Raw genomic sequence first — 26308 nt, 5'->3', positions numbered from 1 at the left:
CCATGGCTGGAGGGCTCTGGTTAGGCCTCTCTGTATCTAGCTTGCTCTGGGACCTGGATGGCATGGCCCCCTCTGCTGTAGAATGGGCACAAAAGTATCCCTGTCTTGTCCATAACCCAGTGAGATGGCCCCAAACAGGGCCTAAAATGTAGTATTTGCTCAGTAAATTTGGTTGAGTGAAGTCACGGTCGGGAGAGGGCGTTTTCACACAGCCCTTTCCTCAGTGTGTGTGTGAGTGATTTCCATTCTTCGTTGCACGGAGGAGCAGCACGGTGGGGAGCCTCACACGGGGGCGTCACGGCAAAGGCCCAGCTGCCACCTCTGATCCAGGATGATAGCCTATCCTCCTGCTCTGGAGGGACCAGGGAGTGGGGGGTCTCCCTCTACGAGGGGGCGGCCAGGCAGGCTGGGCTCTGGGGTGGAACTCCAGCCTTCTCTTGCCTTCATCTCACCTGCTTTTCCTGCCTGGAAGGTCCCACAGAAATTGAACCTCCAGCTGCTCATGGAGGCTGAAATTCACCCTTTGCCCTTGACCTGGTATGTGCCCATTCCCTTTCCAGGGGGGCTAGAGAAGACAAGGCTACCGGGCTGAAGCTGCCAGGGGTTTGTGTGTGTGTGGGTGCAACTCCCATCAAAATGGCAGCGATTCCCCCCGCCCTTCTCTAGCTGGCAGGGTCAGCAGGCAGGGTGCTGTAACACTCCTGTTACCCACTTGAAGTCTCCGAGTAGAAAAACGGATACAGATAACAACGGAGTGGTCAGCAGCAGCCACGTGTGGACAGCCAGAAGCATGAGCAAAATCCCTTTGGTCAGTGGCAGCCACGAAGGCCCAGGCTTCAGCGAGACCCCAGTTGGTGCCCTTGGGGTCACCTGCCTGGTTTCAGTAATAAATAACATGAGGACCCAAAAACCAAACCAAAACAAAAAATATAACCAGTATCTTTTGGGGTAGGTGGTGGGGGACTGTTTAAATTATCGGCCTTCCCCGGGCCACTGGGTGGTTGCTGGGCGCAGGCGGGGCGGCAGTCACCGGCACGTGTGCAGCTCCACCAGCCGCTGGCACTGCCGGCACTTGACGAAGCAGCACCAGTGGAATTTGCAGCTGCAGCGCTCAGCCAGCTCCACCTGTGCTGTGTGGAAGCCACGGCCACAGCACAGCAGCTCACAGCCGTCGATGGCCTTGGACGTCTTGTTGCACGTGCGGCCCCTTGTGCCCAGCACGCCGCTGCGTATGTCCTGCTCGCAGAAGTCTGGGCTGGGCTCCAAGTACACCAGGTCCTCATCTGTGTGTGGCTTGAACTGCGCGTTGCGTGGCACCAGCGCCCTGGAGGAGCCCACACGGCGTGGCTCCACCTCGGTGGCGCCATCAAATTTCTCCTTCAGTGCGTGGCCCACCTGACGGAAGGGTGGCACCGCTCGCCAGCATGTCTTTACCTCGCAGGAGCCTGACACCCCGTGGCACTTGCATTCCACCCGCATGTGTGTCAGGATGGCCTGCAGAGGACAGAGAACAACAGATGTCAGGGGAGGATGGGGAGGGGCCGCTGGGGGCTAGGCAGCGAGGGCGTGGGTGGGGGGGAACCACAGAAGTGGAGAAAGATATACTACCATGCTTCCTCTGTATTAAGCACCTACTGTACATTGTGGTAGGCCGCTAAGCTGTGTTGGGGAACTTGCAATCGAAGGAGGAGAGACATTTGAAAGGGCGGTGTCATATGAAACAGTGAATGACACGTGACAGGATGGGAAAGAACACGGCTGCATTGAATGTGCACAGGAACCTTGAAGAGCAGGTATTAGAAGGCAGATGGTTTCCTAATTAAGGACATGATCTTGGTGGTGACACAGAGAAGGGTTCAAATGCTGGCTCTGCTTCTTGGGGGTGTACGTGAGACAAAGAGGGATGGAGACACGTACATCAATCCATGGGGGTGAGGTGTCGGGGGTCGTGTGTGCTGAGCAGGGGCCTCTCACACTTATGTGACACCCGCTCTCGTCTCCTTCTCCATCCGGCTGCCCCGTACCCCACTGGCTGCCAGGTGTCTGGTGCTGGTGAGAGCCTGGACGCTGTTTTCTGAGTAGCATGTGGATGAGAGAGTGTTTTGGGGACCTTGCCGAGCCTGCCCCTGCCCCGGCGGTGATGGTGGCAGAAGCAGTACCAACCTTCCTGCCGGCCTCGTTGTTGTGGAGGTTCATGAGAGCCCGGCTGGATGAGGCCCCCTTGCTTCTTTCCCGCACATCCACGAACGACTGTGAGAAGGCCACTCCGTAGGCAATATTGTCTGAGCAGCCTGACCACTGGAAGCCTGGGGTACAGGGAGCAGAGGGGACCACGGGTGAGTGAGGGCCAGGCCCCTGCCCTCCCACTCCCATCTCCCCACCTCCTGCACTTACCCTGGGGGCTGACCCCGTGTACTGTCCGGTCACAGCCACACTTTTCTAGCTCCCCACTGCTGCATGCTCGTGTCACGGCAAAGGCCACACCTGCTGAAGAGATGGCGTACACGAAGGCCGCCTCCCGAGTCCCTGTGGGAGGCAGAGGGAGGGCAGGGCTGGGTCCCATGCTCCTCCCCGGACCCGCCTTTTCAGACTGGTGGGCTGTGTGGGACCTGAATGATGGAGGACCACGGAGAGAGCAGGGCAAGCTAACTCCCGTGGGCCAGGGGTGACACTGTCCTGGTGCTGTCACCACACGGGTGCTACATACACTAACTACACGTCAGCCACTGCTCTACATCTCACATGTGTTGGGTATTTCATCCTAACAGCAGCCGTAGGGTCTGTACTGTACTGTTATCCCATTTTACAGAGAGATGACTGTCCGCCGTCATAGAGAACGTGGTTGAGCAGGCAGGCAGTCCAGCTTCAGCGCTCTTAGCTACTGTTGGGTGCTGTTTTCACCACCCCTCTGGAGGGTTAGTGATGGGCACACCATTTTCAGGAGACTCGACAGGCTCAAAGAGGTGAACTGACTTCCCAAGACTACAGAGCTGTGAAGTAGCAGGGCTGGACGGCCAGCCCACGTCTGGCTTCCTCTACAAACCAGTATTTTGTGTGTGTTTATTCCCCAGCCAGTTCCCCTGGGCTCTGAGGGGTCCCCCCACCTTAGGATCCTGCCCCAGCCCTTCCTGCTGAGGCTGGGCTCATTTCTGAGACCAGCTTATTTCCTAATCCCTTTTTAGAGTAAATTGTAATCACAATGGCCCCTACTGTTTACCAAGACCACTGCTGATGAGGGCATGCCCTCCACCACCGGGAGCCTTTATCTGTGCCCATTTCACAGATGGCACAGTGCAGGCCTGGGGAGGGGAAGTGATTTGGCCCCAGTCAGCCAGCGAGGAAGTGATAGAACCAGGGCCCCAACACAGGTCTGAGGGTCTGTCTCTGCCTGTTCTTTCCTTTTCTCCACGACTGCTCAGTGGTGCTATTTTGGTGCTTGCCCTCGTCCCCTTCCTGAATGGGTGTTTTTATCCTCCTAGGAACTGTGCCTCAGGGGGTGTAGCTTCTGTGGAGCGTCTTTCTGGGGGTGTGGGTGGGGGGCGGGAGGTGTGTGTCTGTGTGTGTGTGTGTGCTGCGTGTGTGCATGGCTGGCTGGGAGTGTGACCAGACAAGCCCTGCTCCTCTTCTGGGCCCTGTGAGGGCCTCTGTGTGCCCGTGACTGTCCTTCTGTCTCTTGCTGGAGTGTCGGTGTCCGCAGGAGTGGAGGGGGCAGGTTTTGGCCCCGTGGTTGGCAATTACCTCTGTGACACCCAGGCCTGTGCTCTCGGCTGCCCTGGGGAGCAGTCTCCGTGGTCAGACAGAAACAATCACCTCCTCTGTGCCCGTGTCTGTGGACGGGCAGCAGAAAACGCTGAGCTCTGGGGTGGGGGCAGCTCAGGGCCCTGATGGCTCAGGACGCTCTGTTCTTGGTTCAGCCCCTGAGCCTGGGGAGACTGCCCACTGCCCACCGTCCATTGCCCACCATCTGCCCTGGCCTGGCCATTTTGGGCCTGCATCGGGGGGCTTGGCTGGAGCTACGGGGGCCTTGACAGCCTGAGATGGAATCTTCTCCAAGTTAATCGAGGTTAATAGCAGGATCATGTTGGTTGGTTTTGCGCTGTGGCCGCCCAAAGAGAGACGACTTTAGTTTCTGGTATTTCTGGTATTTCCAGGCCTGAACCAGCACAATTCTTTGCCCCAAAGACCAAGGGGGAAGGGAGAGCAGGAGATAGGGCCACGGGCCCCAGCTCTTGGCCTGGCGTGGTCCTTTCTTCCCTGCTTCTCCAGGCTCTCAGGCAGCCCTGCCCACCCCACGATCTGGCCTCACCTTGCCCTTGGGTGCTCATGGCCCTGGGGTGGAGGGTGTCCAGTGAGGTTGCTCAGGGAGACCCCTGCCTCATTCCCCAAACCAACATCTATCTGCCAGACTCCAGGTTCCCTTTGCCCTGGCCTCAGGAATAAGGAGGCTTGGGTTTTCTCAGCTTGGGACTGGGCCTGAAGAAAGAGGTTCTGGGAGGAATATAATAATAAAAAGAGCTAAAGCTTATAGAGCACTGTCTAAGCACTTTACATAATTTATATAATCTTCACAACAACCCTGTGAAGTAGAGACTTTTAACCCTCATTTTACAGATGAGGAAACTGAGCACTGAGTGGTGAAGTGACTTGTCCAACAATACCCAGCCGGGAAGTGGGAGAGCCAAAATTTAAACTCAGGCAGGCTGGCTCCGGAGCTTTCATCTTTGACGTTATCCTGCCTCACGGAGCCCAGAGGCCCAGGAACATACATGCAGACCATCTCTTCCTACCACGTGTGTGAAGCCAAGAAGGACTTCCCTAGGTCTGTCCTAAATCTCACGTGCTGTAGGAGAAGCCCATTTCCTTTTGTGGGTTCTTTACTTGGGGGTAGTGAGTAGTTGGCCTCTGTGCTCAGTATAGGAGGCCCCAGAAGGCCGGGAGAATATGGCCAAGCCACCATGCCCGTAAAGCCAATGGCAGCAGCTCCTCCAGCCTTTTCTAACTGGCCCTGGGTCCCAGCCCTTTGACTCCATTGCTCTGGGCCCTCCAGGCTTCTCCCCTCTGCCTGGGTGCTCAGGCTGGAGCCTTGCTCACTAGTGGGGTACTTGGCAGAGACTGCTGAGACAGAAAAAGGATTGTGCGCCTGGGAGTGTAGCAAAAGAGAATTCCCCAGTGACATGGTAGATAACGGCTCCCTGGTCAGGGGTTTGCCTTCTCTAGCTGCAGGAGGAAGACAGTCCTGGCTTTGTCCTGGGATAGCAGAGCCAGTCGAGAGTAAGACGGACTCTCTCTAAGGTGCCAGCAGCCGCCCTGCAACCTCCTGCCTTTGCCATAAAGCCATCTGCCCATCCCACACCCTACTCTTCCTGCTTTTTCTCCTTCCCAGAGCTCCTCCTTCCCCAGCTCCATTGGTCTCACTCCTGTGCTTCCTCTGGGTCCCGCCTCAATGCCATCTTTTCCAGGTGCTAAGGCTGCCTGGGGCTGGGAGTTCAGCATTGTCAATGGATCCAGCAATAGCTCCCCTTTCTGAGAGTGCCGGGGCCCATGTGTAGGCTGCCTGAGGCTCATGGCAACCTCAGCAACCGGCTCTGCTCTATGGAGGAAAAAGTGAGGCTCGGTGGCTTGTCTGGGGTCCCCCAGCCAGTCAGTGGCTACGAGGGAACTGGAACAAGGCCTGTGTGACTCAAGGCCCATGCTCTTCTGAGCACATCACGTGCGAAGTGTCTCCCAGACGTTGGAAGGAAGGACATTCGAGCAGGAAGGAGTGTTTGGAGGAGGACCAGCTTAGGCTGAGTTGGTCTGGAAAGGAAGCCATGGGCATGGTGATCCCCTGGGCACCAGGCGGGTGTCCTGGTGGAAGTGCCATTCCCAGCATAACTCACATGTTTCCAAAGCAGACTCAGCGGGAGTCCTAGGGAGGTGAGGCAGGGCAGGCAGTCTTCTCTGAGAAAGACATTATTCGCCATCCTCTCCCCATCCCTGCCCCCAGCCTGCCTTTCCAGTTTCCTTTGCTCTCTTATTTGCAAAAGCTCACCTTCTCTTAAAACCCTCTCCAGGAAGCCTCTTTGGGTTTAAGAGATGATGTAGGATAGGACAGGGGGAAGAGAAAAGGCTTCGGAGCTGGACAAAGCCGTGTTAAGACTCTTACTAGTGGCATGACCTTCCTCTATGAGCCTCATTTTCTCAACTCAAACATGGGGGAAAATCCAGCTACCCAGCTGGCCAGACCCTATCACTTCTCCCGCATTTGCTCTGCACACCCCCCCCCCCCCCGCCATTACGGATTTGCTTTCACTGGCCTGCCTGCCCCTCACAGTCAGAAATTGGGCCGCAGACTGTTTTATCTTCTAAGTGTCTTGTGTGTTTGTCTGGCCTCTGCCGTCAGACTGGAAGCACCTGGGGCCAGGCTGTCCCTCATACTTCTCTTCTGGTCCCCCCAGCACGCAGCACAGGGCTGGGCACAGAGTGGGCCCCTCAGAGCTACTTGGAGACGGGTGGGTGCTGAGAAAGAGCGCAGACGCTCACCAGGCAGGCCTGAGATCTGCCACTTCCTGGACGTGTGATTTCAGCTTTCTTGTCCACAGAATGGGGCTGGTCCCCATTCGGTGGTTCTGGAAATCTAACAAGGTCAAGAACAGAACATGCTTAGTCGAGTCCCTGGCACACAGCAGGCAATTGAAACATATGGCTCTGGTGAGAATTATTGCTGGGTGATGAATGCCATTTTATTCATTTGCTAACAAACACCGGTTGGGCATATACACTCCGAGGGCCAGTTGACCATGTCGTTACCACTTGGACTAAAAGCATTCTTTGGGCAGAGACTCTTTCTCCCTTTTGCTGTCTCACCAAACATTTACTGATCACTGCTGTGAGCTAGGCCCTATGCTAACACACTAGGGCTACCCAGGGAGTTGGTCCTCCAAGCACTCCCAGTGGCAGAGTGTCTCTGGGGCAACGCCCCCCATAAATTATCTGATGGCGCCAACAGGCTGGACTAAGAGGGTCTCTCAGAAGGAAAGGACGTTCTCACCCTCATTGGGTCCCATGTGGTGCCAATACTGAGGACCAAGATGAGAACACAGGTTTTAGTGGGTCATTTACTTTGGAAATGCAGCCCGATGGTACAGTTCGTACGTAAGGCAGGGGTGTCCAAACTGCGGCCCGCGGGCCAACTGCGGCCCGCAATCCATTGTTAATTGGCCCGCAGCAAAGTCCAAAAATGTATTTAGTTTACTTAAATAAACCAGGTGAGGCCATACGTCCTTCACCTCGAGGGAGTGGCCCGGCTGTGTGTGTATTGTACCGCATATGGCCCTTGGGGAAAAATGTTGAAAAAAGTTAGGACACCCCTGCCGTAAGGTGTCCTAGATGACGTGAGACATGCAGGGAGTGCAGAGATGGGCCCAGTTTTGCAGCCTCCAGGGCACCACATCCCCTCCCAACCATGGAAGACAGAGCCTGAAGGAGCCTCAGGGCTCATGGAGTCCCCTTCTCAGGACAGGAACTTGATCAAGGTCACAGAGTGAGACGCAAAGGGGCAGGGAGAGGCCCGCTGCTATCTATGGACGGAGGGAAACGGCGGAGCGGAGGCTGTACTGCCTTTCCCCCCTCTCTGGTCTTGCTCAGGCCAGGCCCCCTCTCAGGCCTCAGCACATCCTGCTCATGGCAACCTTTGACCTTTGCCAGACTCCATGGCCTCTCCCTCCCATCCTCAAACCCTGTTCATTCATTCCACAGATATTTGTGTTACCTAGTGGGTGCAGGTGCTACTCTAGGCACTGGGATCCAGCAGTGACTAAAAGGCAGAGGCCATCCCACATCGGGCCCGTACCACTTTCTCAGCCAAGAACTGCCACCTGCCCCCATTCTTTGCTGCCCCACACACCAGTTTTACTGAATTTCTGGTAGATTTTCAGCCTAGAGCACAGTTTGGCCCTAACTTACGCATTGTCCTCATTGGTGACCATTCTTTCCCCGTGTGTTGTCTGGGTCCCGCCTCAATGCCTCAGAAGCAGGTGGCCTCCACTTCTTGGCGGGGGTGGGAGTACAGAGTTAGAGGCCAAGAGACCTCGGGCGATGCTGGAAGTAAGAGAGCTGCCCTCCTCGTCGGGGTCTCTGTGGGCATCAGTCAGGCCCTTCAGAGTCATTGCCTCTGAATCCTGAAGGGATCCCAGGAGGTTGGTCCTGGGATTGTCCCCACTTTATAGGGAGCAGGACACGGGGCTAGGAGAGGAAAGAACCTTGCCCAAGATCTCACAGCCAAGAGCTGGCATGTCCTGGAGCTGTGTGTGTTACCATCCTCTGCTTGCTGAGCCCCTTTCTCAGCTGTGAAATGGGACCAATACTACACACTTGCAGAATTGTCATCAGGGTGATCTGAAGGGACAGACCACGATAAACGAGCCCTCGATAAACGAGGGCTCCCCGCTCTGGGGGAGATCTGCAAGCTTTGGCCTCTTCTGTGTCTGAGGTCATGACCCCAGACAGGCAGCTCATGAATGCAGGTACTGGCCAAGACCCCCAAACCCCCAAACTAGGGGCTGCTGCCGCCACCCCAAGAGACAACAGCTGGTGACGACGGACAGCTCTTCAGGCTTTACACTGAGTGCTGCCATGAATTACGTCACTGAATCTTCATGATAACCCTATGAGGAAAGCACACCTGCCCGTCTCACTGACAGGTGAGGATACCGCGGCTAGGAGGAGTGCCGTCACTCGCTCAATCAAGGTCATGCTTGCCCCTGTTCTCCCTCTAGCTGCCTTCTGAACCCCTGCGCCTTCTGAGAGCAGTACTTTGGCCCCGGAATGGACATGTCCCTTCTCTTCTTGTTCAGTGGAGACAAATTAAGACTTTTCCCAGAGGAATTTTACTAGGGAAGAAAACAAAAAATCCAGAAGTGAAGAAATGAATGGATGGGAAGATCTCAGATGCCTTCAAACACGACTGCCCAGTGGGGGAGGGAACCTTGACTCAGCTCCCAGGGGACCGACGCTTGACCAAGCCACTCCGACGGTAGTTTCCAGCCAAGCCCGGTAAGGTTCTCAGTGTCTTCCCAAACTCCCTGAGCCAAGGCTGGGCCCTCCTTCTTACTTCCTGCCACATGCAGGGGTAAGGGAGGCCCTTCTCAATGGGGTCCCTCACTGGCTTCAGGCCAGCACTGACCCATGCCTGCCTTTCTTTTCCCCTTCCGGTCCTTGCCCCGACTTGCTTTCTGTTAGTGGAAGCCATCCATGCACTGTCTCCTCCAGGCCAGGCTCTGCCCCGTGCTGGGAAACAGGTAAATGCGATGTGATCCTTACCTTGGAAGAGGTTAAGGTTGAGGGAAAGCAGGATGGGGTGGGGGAGACAGGCATCGCAGTTCCGTCTAACAGGTGTCATGAAAGCCGTGAACACCAACCGTTTAGATAAAAGTGTGCACGTGTGGATTGAGAGAGAGAGAAATTGATAAGGGAAATGGGTTAAAACGTGAATCTAGGTAAAGAGTATATGGCAATTCCTTGTACTATGTTTGCAACTTTTCTGTAAGTTTGAAATTGTTTCAAAACAAAACACTTACCAAAAAAACAATGGGGGGTGAACCCCAGCATGAACAAAGAGCTTCGGAGCCCAGAGGAAAAAGCAAACCATCTTCTTGTGGGAGCTGGGAAGACCTGCTGAGCTGGTGGAGAAAGAGGGTTGGGTATTTGGGGCAGAGGACGCAGCATGTGCAAAGGCAGGGGCGTGTGAGAGGGCCTGACACATGACACCTACTGTTCTACCCACCTGTCCGTCTAAAACACCTACTGTGTGTGAGAAGCGTCCCGTGCTCAGGTCTATTGTTTGAGCCTAGTCCCTGGGCCTCATCCAACAGGCAGCCTGGCCCCCGGCAGTGGCACCAATGTTTTGGGAGATCCTCCACTACCAGGTCCCTCGCTGGGTCTCTGCTTCTTGTCTGGAGCAGCAACGTTCCATAATGCCAAGCAAGATCGTGCCTTGTCGGCCTCTGCCAGCTCCCAGGAGAATGGCTTCCAAATTTCTATCACAGTTGGTTTCCAACAATATCCAAATGGTTTGCCACAAGCTCAGCAGCCCCAGTGGTCTAGGACCACAGGTGCCAAGACAAAGGTTGGCCCAGGCAATGCCTTCCTGCTGCCTGCGCAAGTCAAAGAGCTCCGTGGACTGTTGGTGGCTTGAGAGTGTCAGTTTCCAGCCCAGGAAGTAGAAAAAGAGGCAGCTGCTTTAGAGCACTTCCTCGAGGGCAGTGGCTTGACCTGGTGACCCCTCAAGGAGTCTTCTGAGTTGCATGGAACATTCTCTATGCCCTGGTCCACCTTCCTTTGGCTTAATGCCTTCTCGTATTTCTGGTCTCAGCTGAGGGCTTACGTTCTTGAGAAACCTTTCTCTGAGCCCCAGCCATGGCCAGGAGAGGCCTCCAGACTTGTGCTCCCAAGACTCCCCATCCCCTCCATCGCAGCGTTTTCTCATCATGGGTCAGAGCAAGACCCTGGAGCTGGATTGCCTGGACTCGAGTCCCGGCCGTGCCCCTCTCTAGTTCTGTGACTTTGGTCAGTGACCTAACTTCTGTGTGCCTCGGTTTCTTCTTTTGTAACCTGGAAGCCTATCCCAAAGAGCCAGATGAATTAAAACCCTTCGAAGCGTGTCTGGTCCCTACTTAGCAATATCGGTGTGCAAAGCACTGCCCTACTGAGCTGTGGTTGTGGACTTGATGGAGAGCCCAGGAGGACAGGAGCCGGCGCTGCTCGTCCCTGGGTCTCTGCACGGGACATGGTGAAGCTGTCCATCTGATTCATCAAAGGTACACACTAATGAGATGGGCTTCCGTAGGAGGCTGGGTGCCGAGGTAAACAGTACAGGGCGGGGGTCTGGCGCCCAGGTCTGAATTCGGACTGCGTTTACCCTCTGAGGAGCCTGGGCATCTCCGTCCTTTCCCGTCTGAGCCTCGCTTTCCTCCTGTCTCACACGGGCTGGCCGCTCCAGGACTGCAGAGGACAGCAGCCTCCTCTGACGGCCCTCCCACCCCGAACTCCCGCCCCCCCTGGATCCCACCCCTCTCCCAGCGTCTCCAGCTGCAGCCTTATGCCCTCGCTGGCTCGGGGTGCCGTTTTTGTAAACGACCAAATAGTCCGGTCACTCACGAGCATGGATTCCCCACCCAAGGCCACGGTGGTCTCTTCTGGGGTCCACAGGCCGAGGGCCCACACCCTGGCACCACTGGCCCCCCCAGCACCCCTGTGAGTCCGTCCCTCACCTTGCGTCACCACTTTGCCGAAGACAGGCAGGGAGTCGAGTGTGGAACAGTTCCAGCGCCGGTTCCGGAACTGGTACTGGCACTCCTCGATGGCCAGCTGGGCGCCGCGGCGCACCGAGTCCATCACCTCCAGGTTCCGCTTGCACATCTGTACCTGCCTCTGGATCAGGCCCTTGAGCTTCTCGCACGTCTCCTCCTCCGAGATGCTCCCCACCGAGGACAGCTTGGCCAGGTACCTGGGAGAGGACGGTGGGGGTGGAATGAGAGGCAGAGTCCTTGCCTCCTCTTTGCAGTCCCAGGACGCGGCCATGCCCAGCCAGGTCCCTGGGAACCGACTTGTCCCAGTGTGGGTCCTGGCTGTCAGCTTCTGCCGGGATCCGGTGACAGGCCCTCTGGCCCAGCTCTAGGGGCCGGAGGGGAGAAGTGCTGTTGTCGACAAGGAGGCTTCTGCCGAAGCCACCAAAGCAGGCAGAGCCCCCCTGGGGCCCCTCCCTGCCCTGGGTGACCCCTGCACCGGTGTCTGTGCCCTGATGTTAGCCCAGCCCCAGCCCCTGGGCTCTGACCCCTTCATGTTGAGATGCCGTCTAGCTGGGAGCCACTGTCTGCCTGGTGTTTCTCTTTCCCTAACCCCAGGTAGGGACCCCAGTGACCTAAGCCTGCCTTCTGGCTGCAAAGCCAGGGTCCTCACTGCCAGCCACGTCCCAGGGCCACCAGATGGAGACTAGCATCAGTGCTGCAGTGCGTGGGGGTTGGGCAATGAGGGCAGTGAGGGCTGGGGGGCTGGGGACAGTCGGCACGCGAGCAGTGGCATGTGTGCCCTGCTCTCTCCTCAGCGCCTTGAGTTTTTATAGCCTGAAGATGGGCCAGTAGTGCTGGCTCCACCTCTGAGGGTCATGGCAGCTCTGGGACCAGGCACATGTGGGGAGAAGGGGCTTTCATGAGTCCATTTCAGTGGAGGACAGGGGACAGCACCACTGTTCATCGAACATGTACTACCGTGTTTCCCCCAAAATAAGCCCCACCCTGAAAATAAGCCCCAGTTAAGATCGTCAGCCAGATGGACACACATGGTATGCAATGACGATGTTCCAGAAGATGATGACATGACTCTATTAGAATAAATGTACATTGTTGTACATGAAAAAATAAGACATCCCCTGAAAATATGCCCTAATGCGTCTTTTGGAGCAAAAATTAATAAAAGACCTGGTCTTACTTTTGGGGAAACATGGTATGTGCTGTGCACACTGGTAGACACTTCATCCTGGGGCATCCTCACCCCAAATCTATGAGGTGATGATTATTATGCCCATTTTATGGGTTCCAAAGTGAAGGCTAAGAGGGTGACATGCCCAAGGTGACATAGATAGCAAGTGCCAGAGCCAAGCCTCAAACCCCTTGGAACCCCAAGGCCCTTCCTGCTGTCTGTCCTCCTCCACAGCGGGTTGCGGGGCTCAGGAAGGCTCTGTTTCATCTAACGGCAGACAGTTTGTGACCTGGGGGGAGGCAAGGGGGCCAGGAGCAAGATACAAAATGATTCCTAGGGAAGGAGATCCTGTAAAGAAGTCCTTCTCTCAAGGGAAGGAGGCAGGCATTAACTGAGCACCTACTAAGTGCCAGGTATGTTTCACAGAGGTGAAATGACCGGCTCAAGGTTACCCGGCTTGTAAGTGTGGACCTGGATTAGAGCCCAGGTCTGGATGTCCCCATGACTTGTGCTGTAACCGCTGCCTCAGCCTGTCCGCCCAAGCCCCCTGCACCGCCATGTCCCTGGCACATAGTAGGTGCACAGGTGGCAGCCTAATGGTGGGAGGAGAGCTGAATGGTGATTCTGGAAGGCCTCTTCTCCTTTTCCTGCCTCCCTTTCCCACCTGCTAAGTAGGAGATGCATCTGCTCACCTCCCTGGGCAGGGCTGCCTGGGGCTGCCTTCCAGGTTCTTGGGGGACCAGCAGAGCACAGAGAACCACAGACTTAAGGAATGTTCCCTGACAGGTGGTCTGGGGAACCCCTCATTTTACAGGTGAGCACAGAGACTTTCTCCCGGGAGAAAACTCAAACCCTGGCTGTACCCTCAGATCTTGCTCAGATCAGGGGCTCTGAACAAGACAGCCAGTGTCCTGCTGCCCCTGTCTGTACAGTGAACCACGACCCCCATCCCCCAACAAGGAGCTTCGCCAGCAAACCTGGTGGGCGGGGGGCTTTTTCGGGGGTGGAGGCAAAGATACTGTTGTATCCTATAAGGGAAGCCCCACAGATTTCTTGCCCTAAGAAACATCACAGGGAAAGGTCACGGTCTCCGGGACTCAGTTTTCTCATCTGCAATGTGGGGAAGATACCACTGGCTCCGGCTAAGTCAAGAACTATTATCAGAGGCAAAAGGGATGGTGTGTGTGAAAGATGGTCTGACACGAGCCTGAGCCAATGGGGCAAGAACTCAACATTTGTTTGAAGGAGTGAACAAATGGATGGTGACCAAATAGAAAAGTACACAGAAAGCCCTATTAAAATATGGGAAAATTTTATGGTGATGATAATAAAAATAGCGAACTCTTATAGAACTTAGGGAGGACTGGGCTAAGTACTTTACTTACGTTATTGCATTTATCCTCTCGGCAAGCCAGTGAACCCTCATTTTATAGAGGAGGAAACAGAGGCACAGACAGGTTAATCTGCCTGATGTGCAAGATCTCACAGCTAAAGAGGCGGAGCCAGGGCTTGCACCTAGTTTCGCCTGACTTCAAAGCCTTTGGTAGAGACAGTGTTCTTCTATGCGGCTCAAGGACTAGAATTGGGTAGAAGCTGCTGAGAGCTGGGTTCGTTCAACCTAAGGATGACAGCCAAGGTGCAGTTAGGTGGCTGCCTGCTGATCGCTGAGCTCTCCATCCCCGGAGGTGTGCAAGCAGCAGCTGGATTCTATTTGTCAGGCATGTGGGTTGGACCAGAGTGATGGTTCTCAAATCTGGCTGCGTATCGAGACATTTGTGGGTTTGTTGAAAGCACAGGTGCCTGGGCCCCACTCCAGGTGGGCATCCGGGCTTTTAACATGTTCCCAGGAGCAGCTGTGAAGCCAGGCTGGCATTGGCCTGGAGGGCACTTTAGAGGAAGCTCTTGGGTAACCACTGGTGGTGTTTTCCTTCTAAGCCCGAGGGAGATCTGATCCTGGGACCCACTTTCCTCACGGCAGCATCAGCCCCCTGCCTGTGGGGCTTGAGTCTGGTTTTCTTTATCTGGAAATGGAGATAATGGTTCCTATCCCGCAGGGCTGCCGTGAGAAATTAATGTGATTTGATGTGGCTGGTGCGTCTGGCTCTGAGCGGTGCATATTGTGGGTGAGCCGTAGGTGTGAGGCTCTCTCCCTTCCCTCACAGCACCGGCAAGTGGGCTCGGGCTGAAGCAGTCCAACCTCGCCTCACCCTCCCCGCGTTCCTTGCCTCCTGGAGGCCTCCCTGTCTTCTTTATCAGGTTCTGCCTAGGGGACGCTCAGAGACTCACAGAGAAGCCTGTGCCTCCTAGAGACAGGGCAGTGAGATGGCTGCGGGGCCCGGGCAGGGTGCATCCGGGACGTGAGGGGGCCGCTTGGCTCCTCAGTCCTACCTGGGGGCTCCCTGCCTCTGCCAGCTGAGGGACGGGGACCCTGTGGAGATAGGCCACCTGGTGTTCTTGGCCTGCAGGGGGCGCCAAGAGCCCAGCTACTGGCTGTGGGCCAGGTCCATGTTTGGGAGGCCACCGGTGAGGGGACAAGGAGTTGGGCCTCAAGTTCTTGGATCCTTTCCTGCTTAGACCCAAGGTGGGCCTCTTGGAGAAGGGTGGGGGCCCCTGTGTCCTCTGTGACATGGCACAGAGCTGGCCTGTCCCCGTCTCAGCCTATGCTCTCTCTGTGTTCAGCCAAGTGTCCACACAGGGCTGTGCTGGGTCCTGGCTTCCGGTGAAGGTAGGCGTTGAAGGGCAGGGGACCCCTCGGGAGGGGAAGTAGGCTGGGGAGTCCTGGCTGAGCTACCAACCCACTGCGTGACCTTGGGCAAGTCCCCGCCCCTGTCTCCTCATGGGTACAATAAACCAGTGGGTCTCTGTGGCCTTCCCCACTCTCAGTCGGTAGTGCTCCTTCTATAGAGTGGGCTGGGGGTGGGGATGCAAGCCTCAAAGGCCTCCTGCCCCCATGCCAGGCTGATAGGTGGAGCGCTTGCCATCGGACGAGGAATGAGATGGACTGAAGGGGCCTCTTCCCTAGGCTCAGAGCTCAACGAGGGGAGATGAGCTGAAATAACAGTAGTAGGGATTTAGGGGTGAGCTGATGGGCTGCCATGGCCGTGAGTCACTGGGACAGCTTCCAGGAAGAAGCTGAGAAACCTCTTCCGCTGAGGAGTGGCCCTGCCCCCACGGCTGGCACCAATGCCCACCACCCCCAACCCCTGCCTTCATCTGGCCCAGCAGCTGTCCCCTTCCATGCCACAGGAGGCACCGCCCCACCCCCACCCCAGTTCTCCCAGAGCCCAGGGTCTTGCCTGGGAAGGGCTGGGTGCCAAAGCTGGAAATGGAGCTGGAAATGAAGTGGAGAGAGTTAGGGTCCCAGGCATCACAGGCTGTTCCCCCCGCACTGCTTGCTTGTTATGCTAGCCTTAGGGAGTCTGGTCTCATTTTACAGACAAGCAAACTGAGTCCCAGAGAGGTGGAGTGATTCATCCAAAGTCACACAGCTAGCGAGTGGTAAAGCTGCAATGCAAACTCAGCTCTGACTAGGAACTCTCCTTCCCCGGTACCTTGGTTGTGGATCTGCCCTGTTTGACAGCTGCAAGGGGGCTGATGCCATCCTCAGTGTCATGTCCAGCCTGGGGCCTCCTCAGTGCCTAGCACAGGGTGTGGCATGTAGAAAGCGTTTAATAAAAACTTGCATCGTGAACAGAGGGCTATGGCCTGACCAGGCCCCGTCTGCTCGCCTCCTGGCAGAGTTCTCAGGGTAAGGAAGAGCAGTGGTGGGAAGTGGTGAGGGAGGGAAATGGGGCTGCCTTTGCCTTTCATTCTGCCGAGGGCTTGGAGAGCCTTACGGGCTAGGTCCAACTGGTCCTGGGGACCTCATGAACCCCCTCTCAGCACCCTAGGGTGGCTCAACCTTTCCCCCAGAGACATGCATGCCACTTGCTGATCTTGGAGCTGGGCCGGGCTCAAATATCGACTGCACAAGCCATTTCTGGGGGAGACAGAGAGCCTGGGCATGTTCAGTGTTGGCTGCCACTGGGCTGGGCTGGCCTCTGGAAGGCCTCGACCATCCCTGCTTCTTCTCCTGTTCTGGTTGCATTGCCCTAATTTAGCCCTCTTCCTGCCACTGCTGAGTACAGGCTTAGCAATTTGCCACCTGCTGCCTCGGCCACCAGGACTGTAGCCACAGCCGTGCCATCTATCAGGTTACCCCCACCAGCCCAGGCCACCCCGACTGCTGCTGCCAGCCAGCTCGTGCCCCATCTTCTCAAACGGGGGCTGCAGGTCCTTTAGGCTCCTCCCAGAAGGCCCTCCCCATGCCCAGCCTGTGCCTGCAGCCTGCAAGGCCGGAGGGCCCTGGCCCTGCCCGGGAGATCAGATCCTCTCGGCCACCTGCTGTTTTCATTAGAAACTAAAATTAGCTGGGCTTGTCCCAAGCTTTTCCAGGTTTGCTTGCTTTTTTAAAAAAATATACAAATTCCTAGAGGAAAATCCGCACCTCTCTGACTCCTCCCAGGCTCTTCCTCTGTAAGTCCAGAGAAGAGGGGACGGGAAATAGCTGGAGCGTTTGGGAGGCCAAGCAGATCAGTGTCATGGGTCCTGGCCCCGCGGGTGTCCAGGTGGGGGCTGGGACGCTGGCCCAGTCCTCTCTGCCCCCTCCCTCTGGCCTCCCTGCCTGCTTGGGCCACATTTAGAGCCTCCTCAGGAGCGGTCCTGCCTGTGACACCAGGGAGGAGGAAGGCCAAGCGGCTGGGAGGAGGAACCGGAAGGAGTGCCTGCTGAACAGTGAGTGCCTTGGGAGCCATGGGGCTGGGGGAACGCAAGCGTCACACAGAGCCCATCCACAACTGTGTCCTCATGAGGGGTGGGGAGCGCCTGGTTCCCCAAGATCAGACCGCAGTTGTTCAGACCTTTGCACGTTTCTATATCCCTGGTTTTAGTATGCTGCTGTCCTCTTCCTCCATGTCTCCAAGACATGCTAGGCAGTGTGGCACACTGTGCAAGGGAGACGGACAGACTGGGTCAGAATCCCATCTCTGTGTTAACTGCAGGCAAATAGTCAACATCACTGAGCCTCAGTGTCTTCATCCACAGAATGGGTAGAATATAGTTCTTACTTCAGGAGGCTTAAATGAATTAAAGGTTCACATAGTAGGCGCTCTTCCCCTGTTGGCAACATTATTATATTATCATCATTACTAAGCTATTTGCCATCACTGTAATCACTGCCATCTCAAAGCCTCTTCATAGCCCTTTGAGCTGGACCCCCTGCTGTACCCCAGACTGGTTCTACTCATTTGTCTTCTTTGCTTGGCTCCATCAGCTCTCTTAGACCTGGGTTCCCAGCCCTTTTGTTTCATCCGAGCAAACCTAGGGAAGGACACACTCCCACAGGGCACAGTGGGTTGCTTCAGCCTCGATCCCAACTGCAGACTTTTGACAGAATCTCCAGACGGAGTACGGAGGGTTAGAGAACATGTTTCCTGCTGCTTCTGGCCCACCAGATGAATCCTCCAAGGACCCGCAGTATGAGAGATGGGATTCAGGGGATACTACTGTTAGGAGCTGGGGAGCTGGGGACACTGGCGTGAGGGGAGCAGGGACAGTGGACACCCAGGACAAGCTCAGGTTTCCAAGGGGACTTGGAAACCATGTGTGGGCCTACATGACTGGAAGAGAGGGACCTTAGGTCCCCTGTCACTTGTGCTCTTTAAACAATAGTCACTTGCTGTCATTTATCCTTATTGCAACCAGGTAGAGTAGGCCAGGCGGAAGAGGGTATCATCCCCTCTATTTTACAGATGAGGAAACTGAGGCACAGAGACATATGTTCTAGGCCATGTAGCCAGTCAGGGGTGGTCAGGATTTGAAAACAGGTCATTCTGGCTCCTAAGCCTGAGCTGGCTGACCAAGCTTCGAATAGGGCCCAGGGTACTGACGGCATAATAGTTTGGCACCACTGGACAATGATGTGTGGAGGGGGCTTCATTTTTCCATTGATGAGACTTTCCAGAGCCCCGTGTCTTTTCTGAACTCCAGCAAAGGGGTCTGGGCTGCTTTTAGGAGTGAGGCGTCCTGGGGAGGGACGCCTGGACAGTGTCTGGGCCTGTGGTTTCTGCAGCTTCTGGGGCCATGGAAGGAGTTGCTGCCACTGGCCTGAAACCCCTGGAGGGGCGACCAGTGAGGAGTGGCCAAGCTTGGAGACACTTATAGTGGTTGTGGGGTCTGGGTGCTGACTTTGTTCCACCTTCTTCCCAATTTTCTCATAACCCTAGCGTTCTCAGTGCCCAAGTCTAGTTCTCTTTGCCCCAAGAGCATTTCCTCAGTTGGGGGTAAATGATGGCGTCCGCTGGAGCCCAAGTCCCCAGTCCTGCATCCCTTCTTCCTGTATCCTGGATGCCTCGCTCCCTTTACTCACCATCCTCAGAAGATTCAGCACCCCCATTTCCTGTTTCTTGGCTTCCTAGTTTCCATTACTTTCACTACCCTGGTTTCCTAGCTCCCTACATTTCATTCTGGAGGGCACCATGCCCCCACTCCCTATTTGGGACCCTCCCCATTTCCCATATTGTAGTATTTGTTCCCTGGGGGAGCTGGTGGCTGACTCAGGGGCAGGAAGTGACCGCCCAGACCTGAGCCTGGATGGCCCCAGAGCTGTGTCAAAAGGTAGGAATTTTCCTTCTCTCCTGGGGCACGTGTGGTTGTGGGGTGAATGGGTGTCAAACTTAGGGCACCTCCTGACCTTGCCTTGTCCCCGAATTTGCCAGCAGAGAGCTTCTCCCTTGAAAAGACCTACCCAACTCTTGTCCCCAGAGGGACTTTCTTGCTTTTATAGCCATTGAACCGTTGAACTGTCCTCCCTAGTTCCACTGAGGCAGCCCTGGAGGTGGGGAACGAGAAGGCATGAGTGAAACCCCGGCTGTGCTGTCGGGCCCAGGAGCTGGCTTCCTAGGGTGAGGCTCGTGGCGCTAGGTTCCTAGTGAGTTCCTTGGCCTTGGTGGGTCGCTTCTAAAGGCCCAATTCTGGGAGAACCTATAGCTCACCCCACATCCCCACCCCAACAGGGCACATGGGAAAACCTTGGTTCCTTCCTTGCTCCAGTTGCTCGTCACCTCAAGCAGAGAATGACTGGCTAGGTGTAAGGGGCTGAAGGTTTGCTTTCAGCCAATGCAGGGGAAGTTCTGGGAAGACAGGAGGCCTGGGAATGAGTTCCAGCTGTACCACACTATGCTGTGTGACCCCAAGTACCTAGCACAGGGCCTGATGGAGTAGGTCTTGATAAGTGTTTGACCTGGCTGAATGGGCTTAGCAGGCACTTTCCCCGCGTGGAGGCTCAGTGTCCCGGGAGCGGGTTGAGCTGATAATGTCAGCGCCCCATTCACTCTGATGGCTGTGATTCAGTCCTCTAGGCCTCGGGCGCCAGGACAGCTGGGCATCCTCCACTGACTGGTGAGGAATACCTTGCTGTCTCCAGCCTTTGGGGACGAGTTCCTGGGACCCAATCCTGCATGATAGGACTTGCGTGTGAACAGAGTGAAAAATAGGGTCTGAAAGGACCCTTCAGAGTCACAGCAAGGAAAGAGGCCCCGCTAGGCTCATCAGCAATTTCCTGCTGCTTCTCATGGGCCTCTCCAAAGTTCCCTCCTGAACTGTGAGCTGTGGGGAGGTTCCTTCCCTCCCCAACGCATCACTCCCTCCTTCCATCTGCCTCCCTCCCCCTCTCTTCTCAGACTGGGTCCCCTCCACTGCGGGGGTTCTGACGTGGCCAGGGAACTTTTAAAACAAAGTTTGGTTTCAAGTTTGCCCGGAGATGGGGGAGGTGGAGAGGGGTTTGGATGGGAAAGAGGAGCTGGTGGGGTCATGGCAGGGACCGATCCTTCTCCTGGGTTTGGCTGAATCACAGAAGAAGCAGTTCAGGACTCAGCGATAAAACCTGGCAACTCCTGTGGAAGTCTGGACAGCAACCATGGGGTCGCAGCTTGGCCTTCCAGCTGTTTGCTGAGCAAACCAGCATCGGCTCTCACAGGCTTATTTGGAGTTGGGGTGACTGGAGGGGCCAATGGTGGGCAGCTGTCCCCCCGTCAGTGGTTCCCTGGCCAACTCTGTGACTGGTTGGCTCAGGCCAAGCCCTTCTTCCCAGAGGGAGGAACAAGAAGAGAGGCTTGGTGCAAATGCTCGGCTTTCCAAATGCACCCACAGGGCCCGAGTTGGGCGAGTTTCAACAGGTTTGGGGAGCACTGTCTTGTCAGATGCTTGCTGAGTTGCTCAATTGCTAATCCAGGGTTGAGGGAAGAAAGTCAAGCCATAGCAGACAGCTGGGTCGTGACTGAGCAAACCCCTCGGGCAGAGCCAGGTCCCGGGGCCCTGTAATAGAGGGTGAGGGGGGAAAAAGCACTTAGACTGGCTCTGAGGGGTGTGCCCTAGCCTGGGAGCTGAGGCCAGAGTCGCAGATCTACTGGGTAACAGCCACACTTCCTGACACCCCCGTTAGCATATCTGAACACCATCTGAGACTCAGGGCAGTGGAGGGACACATCCCTCCTGCTTGAGGTCTCTGAAGACGGCACCATTTGACCATAACTTCAAACCCTCTGGAGTCAATACGCCCTTCTTTCCTTCATCCATCAAATACTGACTGAGCACCTACTGCATGTCAGATATGTGCCACGTACTCTGAGGATGCTGAGAGGTGTTTATGCTCCAGCCTCAGTCCCCAGGTGTTTATAACCTTGTAGAAGAAGCCACACCACTGGACTAAAGTTATCTCTATATATACATACATAATGCAAAACGGTTCTATAGGCAGGGATGAAAACCATGAGATCTGGACACCTGAGAACAAGTCAAGTTCAAGTCCTGTTTCTGATTTGCTTGGGAAAGTCACTGCACCTCTGGGCCTAGGAAGTGGGGCTGAAAAGAATATATACTCCCTCCTCTGAACGTGGGAGGGGAAGAGGTTATGAGGTTTTAACAGCATAATGGGTGTGAAAGTGCTTGTAAATCAATGATTCTCAACCAGGGGGGATTTTGGCCCCCTACGGACATTGGCAATATCTAGAGACATATTTGGTTGTCACCTGGAGCGGGGGGGGGGGGTGGCGGGGGGTTCCTGGCATCTAGTGAGTAGAGGCTAGGCATGCTACTAAATATCCTACAATGCCCAGGCCAGGCCCAAAATTTCAGTGTGGTAATTTGAGAAATCCTGGTGTAAACTGTAAAGAGCTGTGGGTATGTTAGGGTTGTGATTCAATGCCCAGAGCCAAAGGAAGAGCTCCAAGGGGATGGGTTTTTACTGTTTAGAAGGGATCGTTTTTAGCTAGGGACGAGGGGGACACTTCCTGTGGGAGACAGGACACACCTTTACCTGTGCAGCTGGCACTGATATCTGGGCTGGCTCTGTGTACTCCTGGTCCAGCAAATTGTGCCCAGATTTCCAGGCCTCACTCTGCCAAGGGAGTTACATACCCCACTGGGCGAGCAGGCGTGCAGGAGCTTGGCTGGGAGACACATACCCGTGGAAGTCAGATCCAGTGAGGAACGTGATGCCTTCCCCAGTGGCACGGAAGTGCTCTCCCAGCACCAGCTCCTCAGGCCAGCAGGATTTGCCTGTGAGCCAGGCTGGGGCTCCCTGGCTCTATGAGGCTCTTGGAGGGGCCCTGGTTGAAGAACAGGGAGGTGGGCAGCCTAGGATCCTACCTGTGCGGCCTATGTAAGTTCACAGGATCCGGACAGAATTGTTTGCGGGTAAATAGGGCTTGAGAGCAGCAACCCAAAGGCCTGTTCTTTCCATCATCCCTATCAACAGGGATATGACTCCACCATCTCACTGACAGCAGCCCTCAGCTTCCAGCAGCAGCCATGGCTGCCATTTCCTTCCGTGTGCCTGGCGCTGTGCTCAGACGCTGCATGTATGGCCTTTCTCTTCCCTCACAACCTCCCAAGGATGGGGACCATTTTCCAGATGGGGCTCAGAGAGATTGACTGTCCTGCCCAAGATCACTCGTCTGGTCAGTGGCAGAACTGGGATGGCACTGGAAGCTATCTGCCGTCCCGGACATCTGGTTCTGAGCCACTCTTCTGGACGACCTTTGCGTGGAGCATGGGCTCGCCGCCCTTGCCTAGTGGGCCTCTGTTGGGTCCCCAGCTCAGTGCACCACTGCCTTCCTCCAGGAAATCGACAGTCATGGAACCTTAGCTTATCTATTCCCTAACTCTTCCCAGGACTTCCATTTGGGGTTCAGAGCAATCCGCTGGGGACTGTGGCCCAAAGGATGGAACAGGTGCAACCAAGGCCACCCAACATGTAGGGCAGAGCTGGGACTGGAACCCTGTCTCCTGACTCCCAGCACAGCACCAGTGTGGGGGTGGGGTGAGGTAGGGGGACATTCAGAGACATTTCGGAGCCCAAGTCTGTGGCAGAGTCCAGGCTGTCTACCGAAGAACTGTTTTCATCCATCCATCCCTCCCTCCCTCAGTGGTGGGAGCTGCCACAAGCTGTCAACTCGCTCTGGGTGCCAGACACAAGTCGAATCAACAGCTTCCAGCTTCTCTGGGCTTGCCCAGGCCTCAGGCTGTGGAGCTCTCCCAGCTCCAGGCTCCGTCCTGTCCAACAGCTGCACGCAGCGGGACACCTGGCCTGCCTGCCAGGCCACCCGCCCTTCTGAGACAACAGACAGCACCAGCTCTTGCAACAGGCCAGCCAGCCACCCCTGGACTGAAGCCTGACTCCAGGTACTAGAAGGGGAATGGACAGCCAGGCCTTGACCCTCTGAGAGCGCTGCCAGCCATCCTCGTGGGGCCAGACCTCCAGCGTGGCTCACATTTGAAAACACACGGTGCAAGCCACCGTGCCTGCCTGCCCGAAGCTTTTCCTTCTACAGGCAGCTTTTGGGTCAGATCCTCCTGCTGTTTACTAGCTAGGTGACTTTGGGCAATGGCCTCTGTGATCCCCAGTCTTCTCATCTGTGTAATGGGATTCAGATGTTGTCAGGGTTTAGATAATATAGTGGGATCTATCATCATTATTATTCTTATTGTCATGATTTTACACCATCCAGGCCAAATCCCCCCTCCGTGACCGCTCTAGCTCACACTTAACTCTTTCATCTGACAGCAACAGCATGTCCATTGCCCCACCCATTTGTGGTTTTGCTTTTATCTGGTCTTTTTCTCTAGACCCCAAGCTCCTTGAAGGCCAGGCTGTGACACTGATGTCCCCCACAGCTGGCTCAGTCCCTAGCCTGGGGATGGAGGATGATAAATATAAGGCAAATGCCGCAGTCTTGGATGTACCCAGAGATCTCTTCTCCATCATGGCCTCTCTAGATGGGGAAGGTCCTGTGCACCCTGTGTCTTCTGCCTTGGGCTATGTAGAGACCCTTGGCTCAAAGCCCAGGGTGGAGCAGGAGTGAGTGGGGTCATCCAGAGACTGCTCCGTGGCAACCTGAACCATCACCGTAGCAGAGAACAGGTTTGCCAACCTTGCTTCTCCTTCCAGGCCGCCCTCCTCACCCCACCCCCCAAGGCGCCAGCAGGAGAACTGAGCTGTTGGAATTCCCCATGGTTTGTGTGACCCAAAGCTGGGGCTGCCTCCCTGGCTGGGATTTTGGGTTTGGATGAGGCTGAGGGTGCGTGGTGACACCACCTGGGCCACACTGGCTCAACTTTGGGGTGGCTCCAGGGAAAGGGGTATGGCACTGCCTGGCAGTCAGAGTATCTGGGTTTAGTTCTTAGCTCTGAGTTTCGGCAAGTGGCTCCCCCCTCCTGGGGGCTCAGTTTCCTCATCTATAAACTGATCCAAGACACGAGATGCTCTTGACGGACTTTCCACTGCGGATGTCGTTCTCTTCCCTGAAGGCCTGGGTCAGACCCTTGAATTGCCACTTCTCTCTTTGCCCTTGGTGCTGGGCAGTTCAGACACAGTCCTTGCTCTTCCTGAAGCTCAAGCTCAGAGACCCTGGCTCTGAACCAGTGCTTTCAAGAGTCAGCTTCAGGGACCTCACTCCTCCAAGTCCAAATCAGTGGCCTTCCTCAGCTTTGCACCCCATGCCCCACTCGGGGGGCTGGTCTGCAGTGGGAGGAGGTGGTGGTGCCCTGGTTTCTGTACACTGGGCCACTGCCCCTGAAGTGTTAATCAAATTAAGGCTCCAAGAAAAACAAAAGCTCCGCAGCCACTTCGGGAGGCCTGGGAGTCCTCGCTCAGAACAGCTGGGAGAATTCCACATCACCTCTGTCCCCCAAGCCCTGGGTGGCTGGGACCCCAAAGAACACTCTCCTTCAATCTTGCAGGGCCCCGACTCGCTGCAATGACCTCATAGCAACAGCCATTGGACACTCGGGGCAATTTCATGGGAGATATTTGTTCTTTGGTCTTGATGCAGAGAGAATTTTTTCCTCTCCTGCTGTCTCCATGGAAACCCCAGCTACACTGTTGGCTATCCCCCTTCCCACCTCATGCCTTTCAGATCAATATTGGAGCTTGGCTCCCCACTGGCTGCCCACAGCGGGTCGGGGGCAGCTCTCTGGGCCAGGGTTAAGCCTGGGGCCTGGAGAGTGGTCACTGGGGGTGGGGGGGGGATGGAGGAGTCCAGGGTCCTCTTGCTTTCTTGTTGACTCACTCAGCCAAGCTCATCCTTTTAGAATCCCCTCCATACACCCCCTAGCGAACCTTCTGTCCCTTCAGAGGGAGTACCTCGAGTCGGGCCCTCCTCAACGAGAAACAGACAGGTCACCAGCGGTCACCAACCCTCCCTCCTTAGGCGAGACACACAGAGGTGGGGGGGGCTGTTGTCCTCGTTAAGGCTAGACGGAGTTTCTTCCTGCCCCAGGGAGAACCGCGGCCGAACGTCAGCCGCGGGCTGTCGGAGGCCCCGCGCGTCCTGGTCCCTTCCCTCCTTCCATCCCTGGCTCCCGCCTCCCCCCGCAGAAACAGGTCCCTGCACGTCTCCGGTCCAGCCCGCAGAGCGGTGCAGCTCCGCACACCTCGGCGCGGGGAGCTCACGCCTGAACTTCTCGGGACTAACCTGCTGCGACGACCCAGAGTCCCTGAAACGGGCTTCCGCGGTGACCTGTCAGCCCCGCGCCCCGCGCCCCGCGCCCCGCGCCCCGCACCCCAGCCCTGGCGGCCGCCGCGCGCTCGCACCCCTCGCGCTCCCGAGAGCCCCGGCCGCCTGTGGGTGCGGACGCCGCCGCCACCCCTGCCGCCTCTGGGCTGGGACCCGGACCCGGACCCGGACAGGAGGGGTGTCCCGGGGGCGGCCCAGGCAGCGGAGAGCGCGAGCGAGCCTCGCGCCCCGCAGCGGAGACACCTGCCGGGCGCCCCCGCGCCCGCTGCCCCGCGCCGCCTGGCACCGGTCGCTGCCCCCGGGGCCTGGCCCGCCCCACCCCGCTCGGCCCCCGCCCGCCTCAGCTCCGTCCCGGCCTGACTTACAGCCAGTTGCTCGCGGCGGCCGAGAAGACGGCGAAGACGAGGAGGCGCAGCGAACGCAGGCACGAGCGGGGACTCATGGCGCGGCCGCGGGCGCCCGGCCCCGGGCAGCGGCTGCGGCGCCGAGGGGCCTCCCGTCGGGGCGGCAGGTGGGCGTCCGCGGGCGGGCTGGGGCGCGGCGCCGGGCGCGGGCCGGGGCGCGCGCGGCGGGGCTCTGCCTCCGAGCCTGCCAGCAGCCCTGCCCGCTGCTGCGCCCGCTGCCCGGCGCGGACCAGACTGTCAGCGCCGCCCCGGAGCCGGGATGCGGCGGCGGAGGCGGGCGGGCGGCCGGGGGGGCGGGTCGGGGGCGGGCCGAGGATGGGGTTACCTGGGCGGGCCCAGCGGCCCGGGACACCCCCCGGGGGCGGGCCGGAGCCGCGGCGGTGCAGACGCGCGGGC

General features: G+C 56.7%; 1 protein-coding gene across 1 annotated transcript; it reads right to left on the bottom strand.

Annotated features, from left to right (window-relative positions):
• Positions 1-909: 909 nt before the first annotated feature.
• WNT4 (Wnt family member 4) lies at positions 910-26001 on the bottom strand. Its single transcript, XM_081055514.1, has 5 exons — positions 25874-26001; positions 11250-11485; positions 2395-2526; positions 2164-2306; positions 910-1494 (listed from the first exon to the last, which is right to left on the bottom strand). The coding sequence occupies exons 1-5, from the start codon at positions 25948-25950 to the stop codon at positions 1027-1029; spliced, it is 1056 nt and encodes a 351-aa protein (XP_080911640.1). The 5' UTR covers positions 25951-26001; the 3' UTR covers positions 910-1026.
• Positions 26002-26308: the final 307 nt, after the last annotated feature.

Source organism: Rhinolophus hipposideros (genome assembly GCF_964194185.1).
Source record: "Rhinolophus hipposideros genome assembly, chromosome: 8".
Lineage (NCBI taxonomy): Eukaryota > Metazoa > Chordata > Mammalia > Chiroptera > Rhinolophidae > Rhinolophus > Rhinolophus hipposideros.
This window is presented reverse-complemented; position numbering and strand designations above follow the sequence as displayed.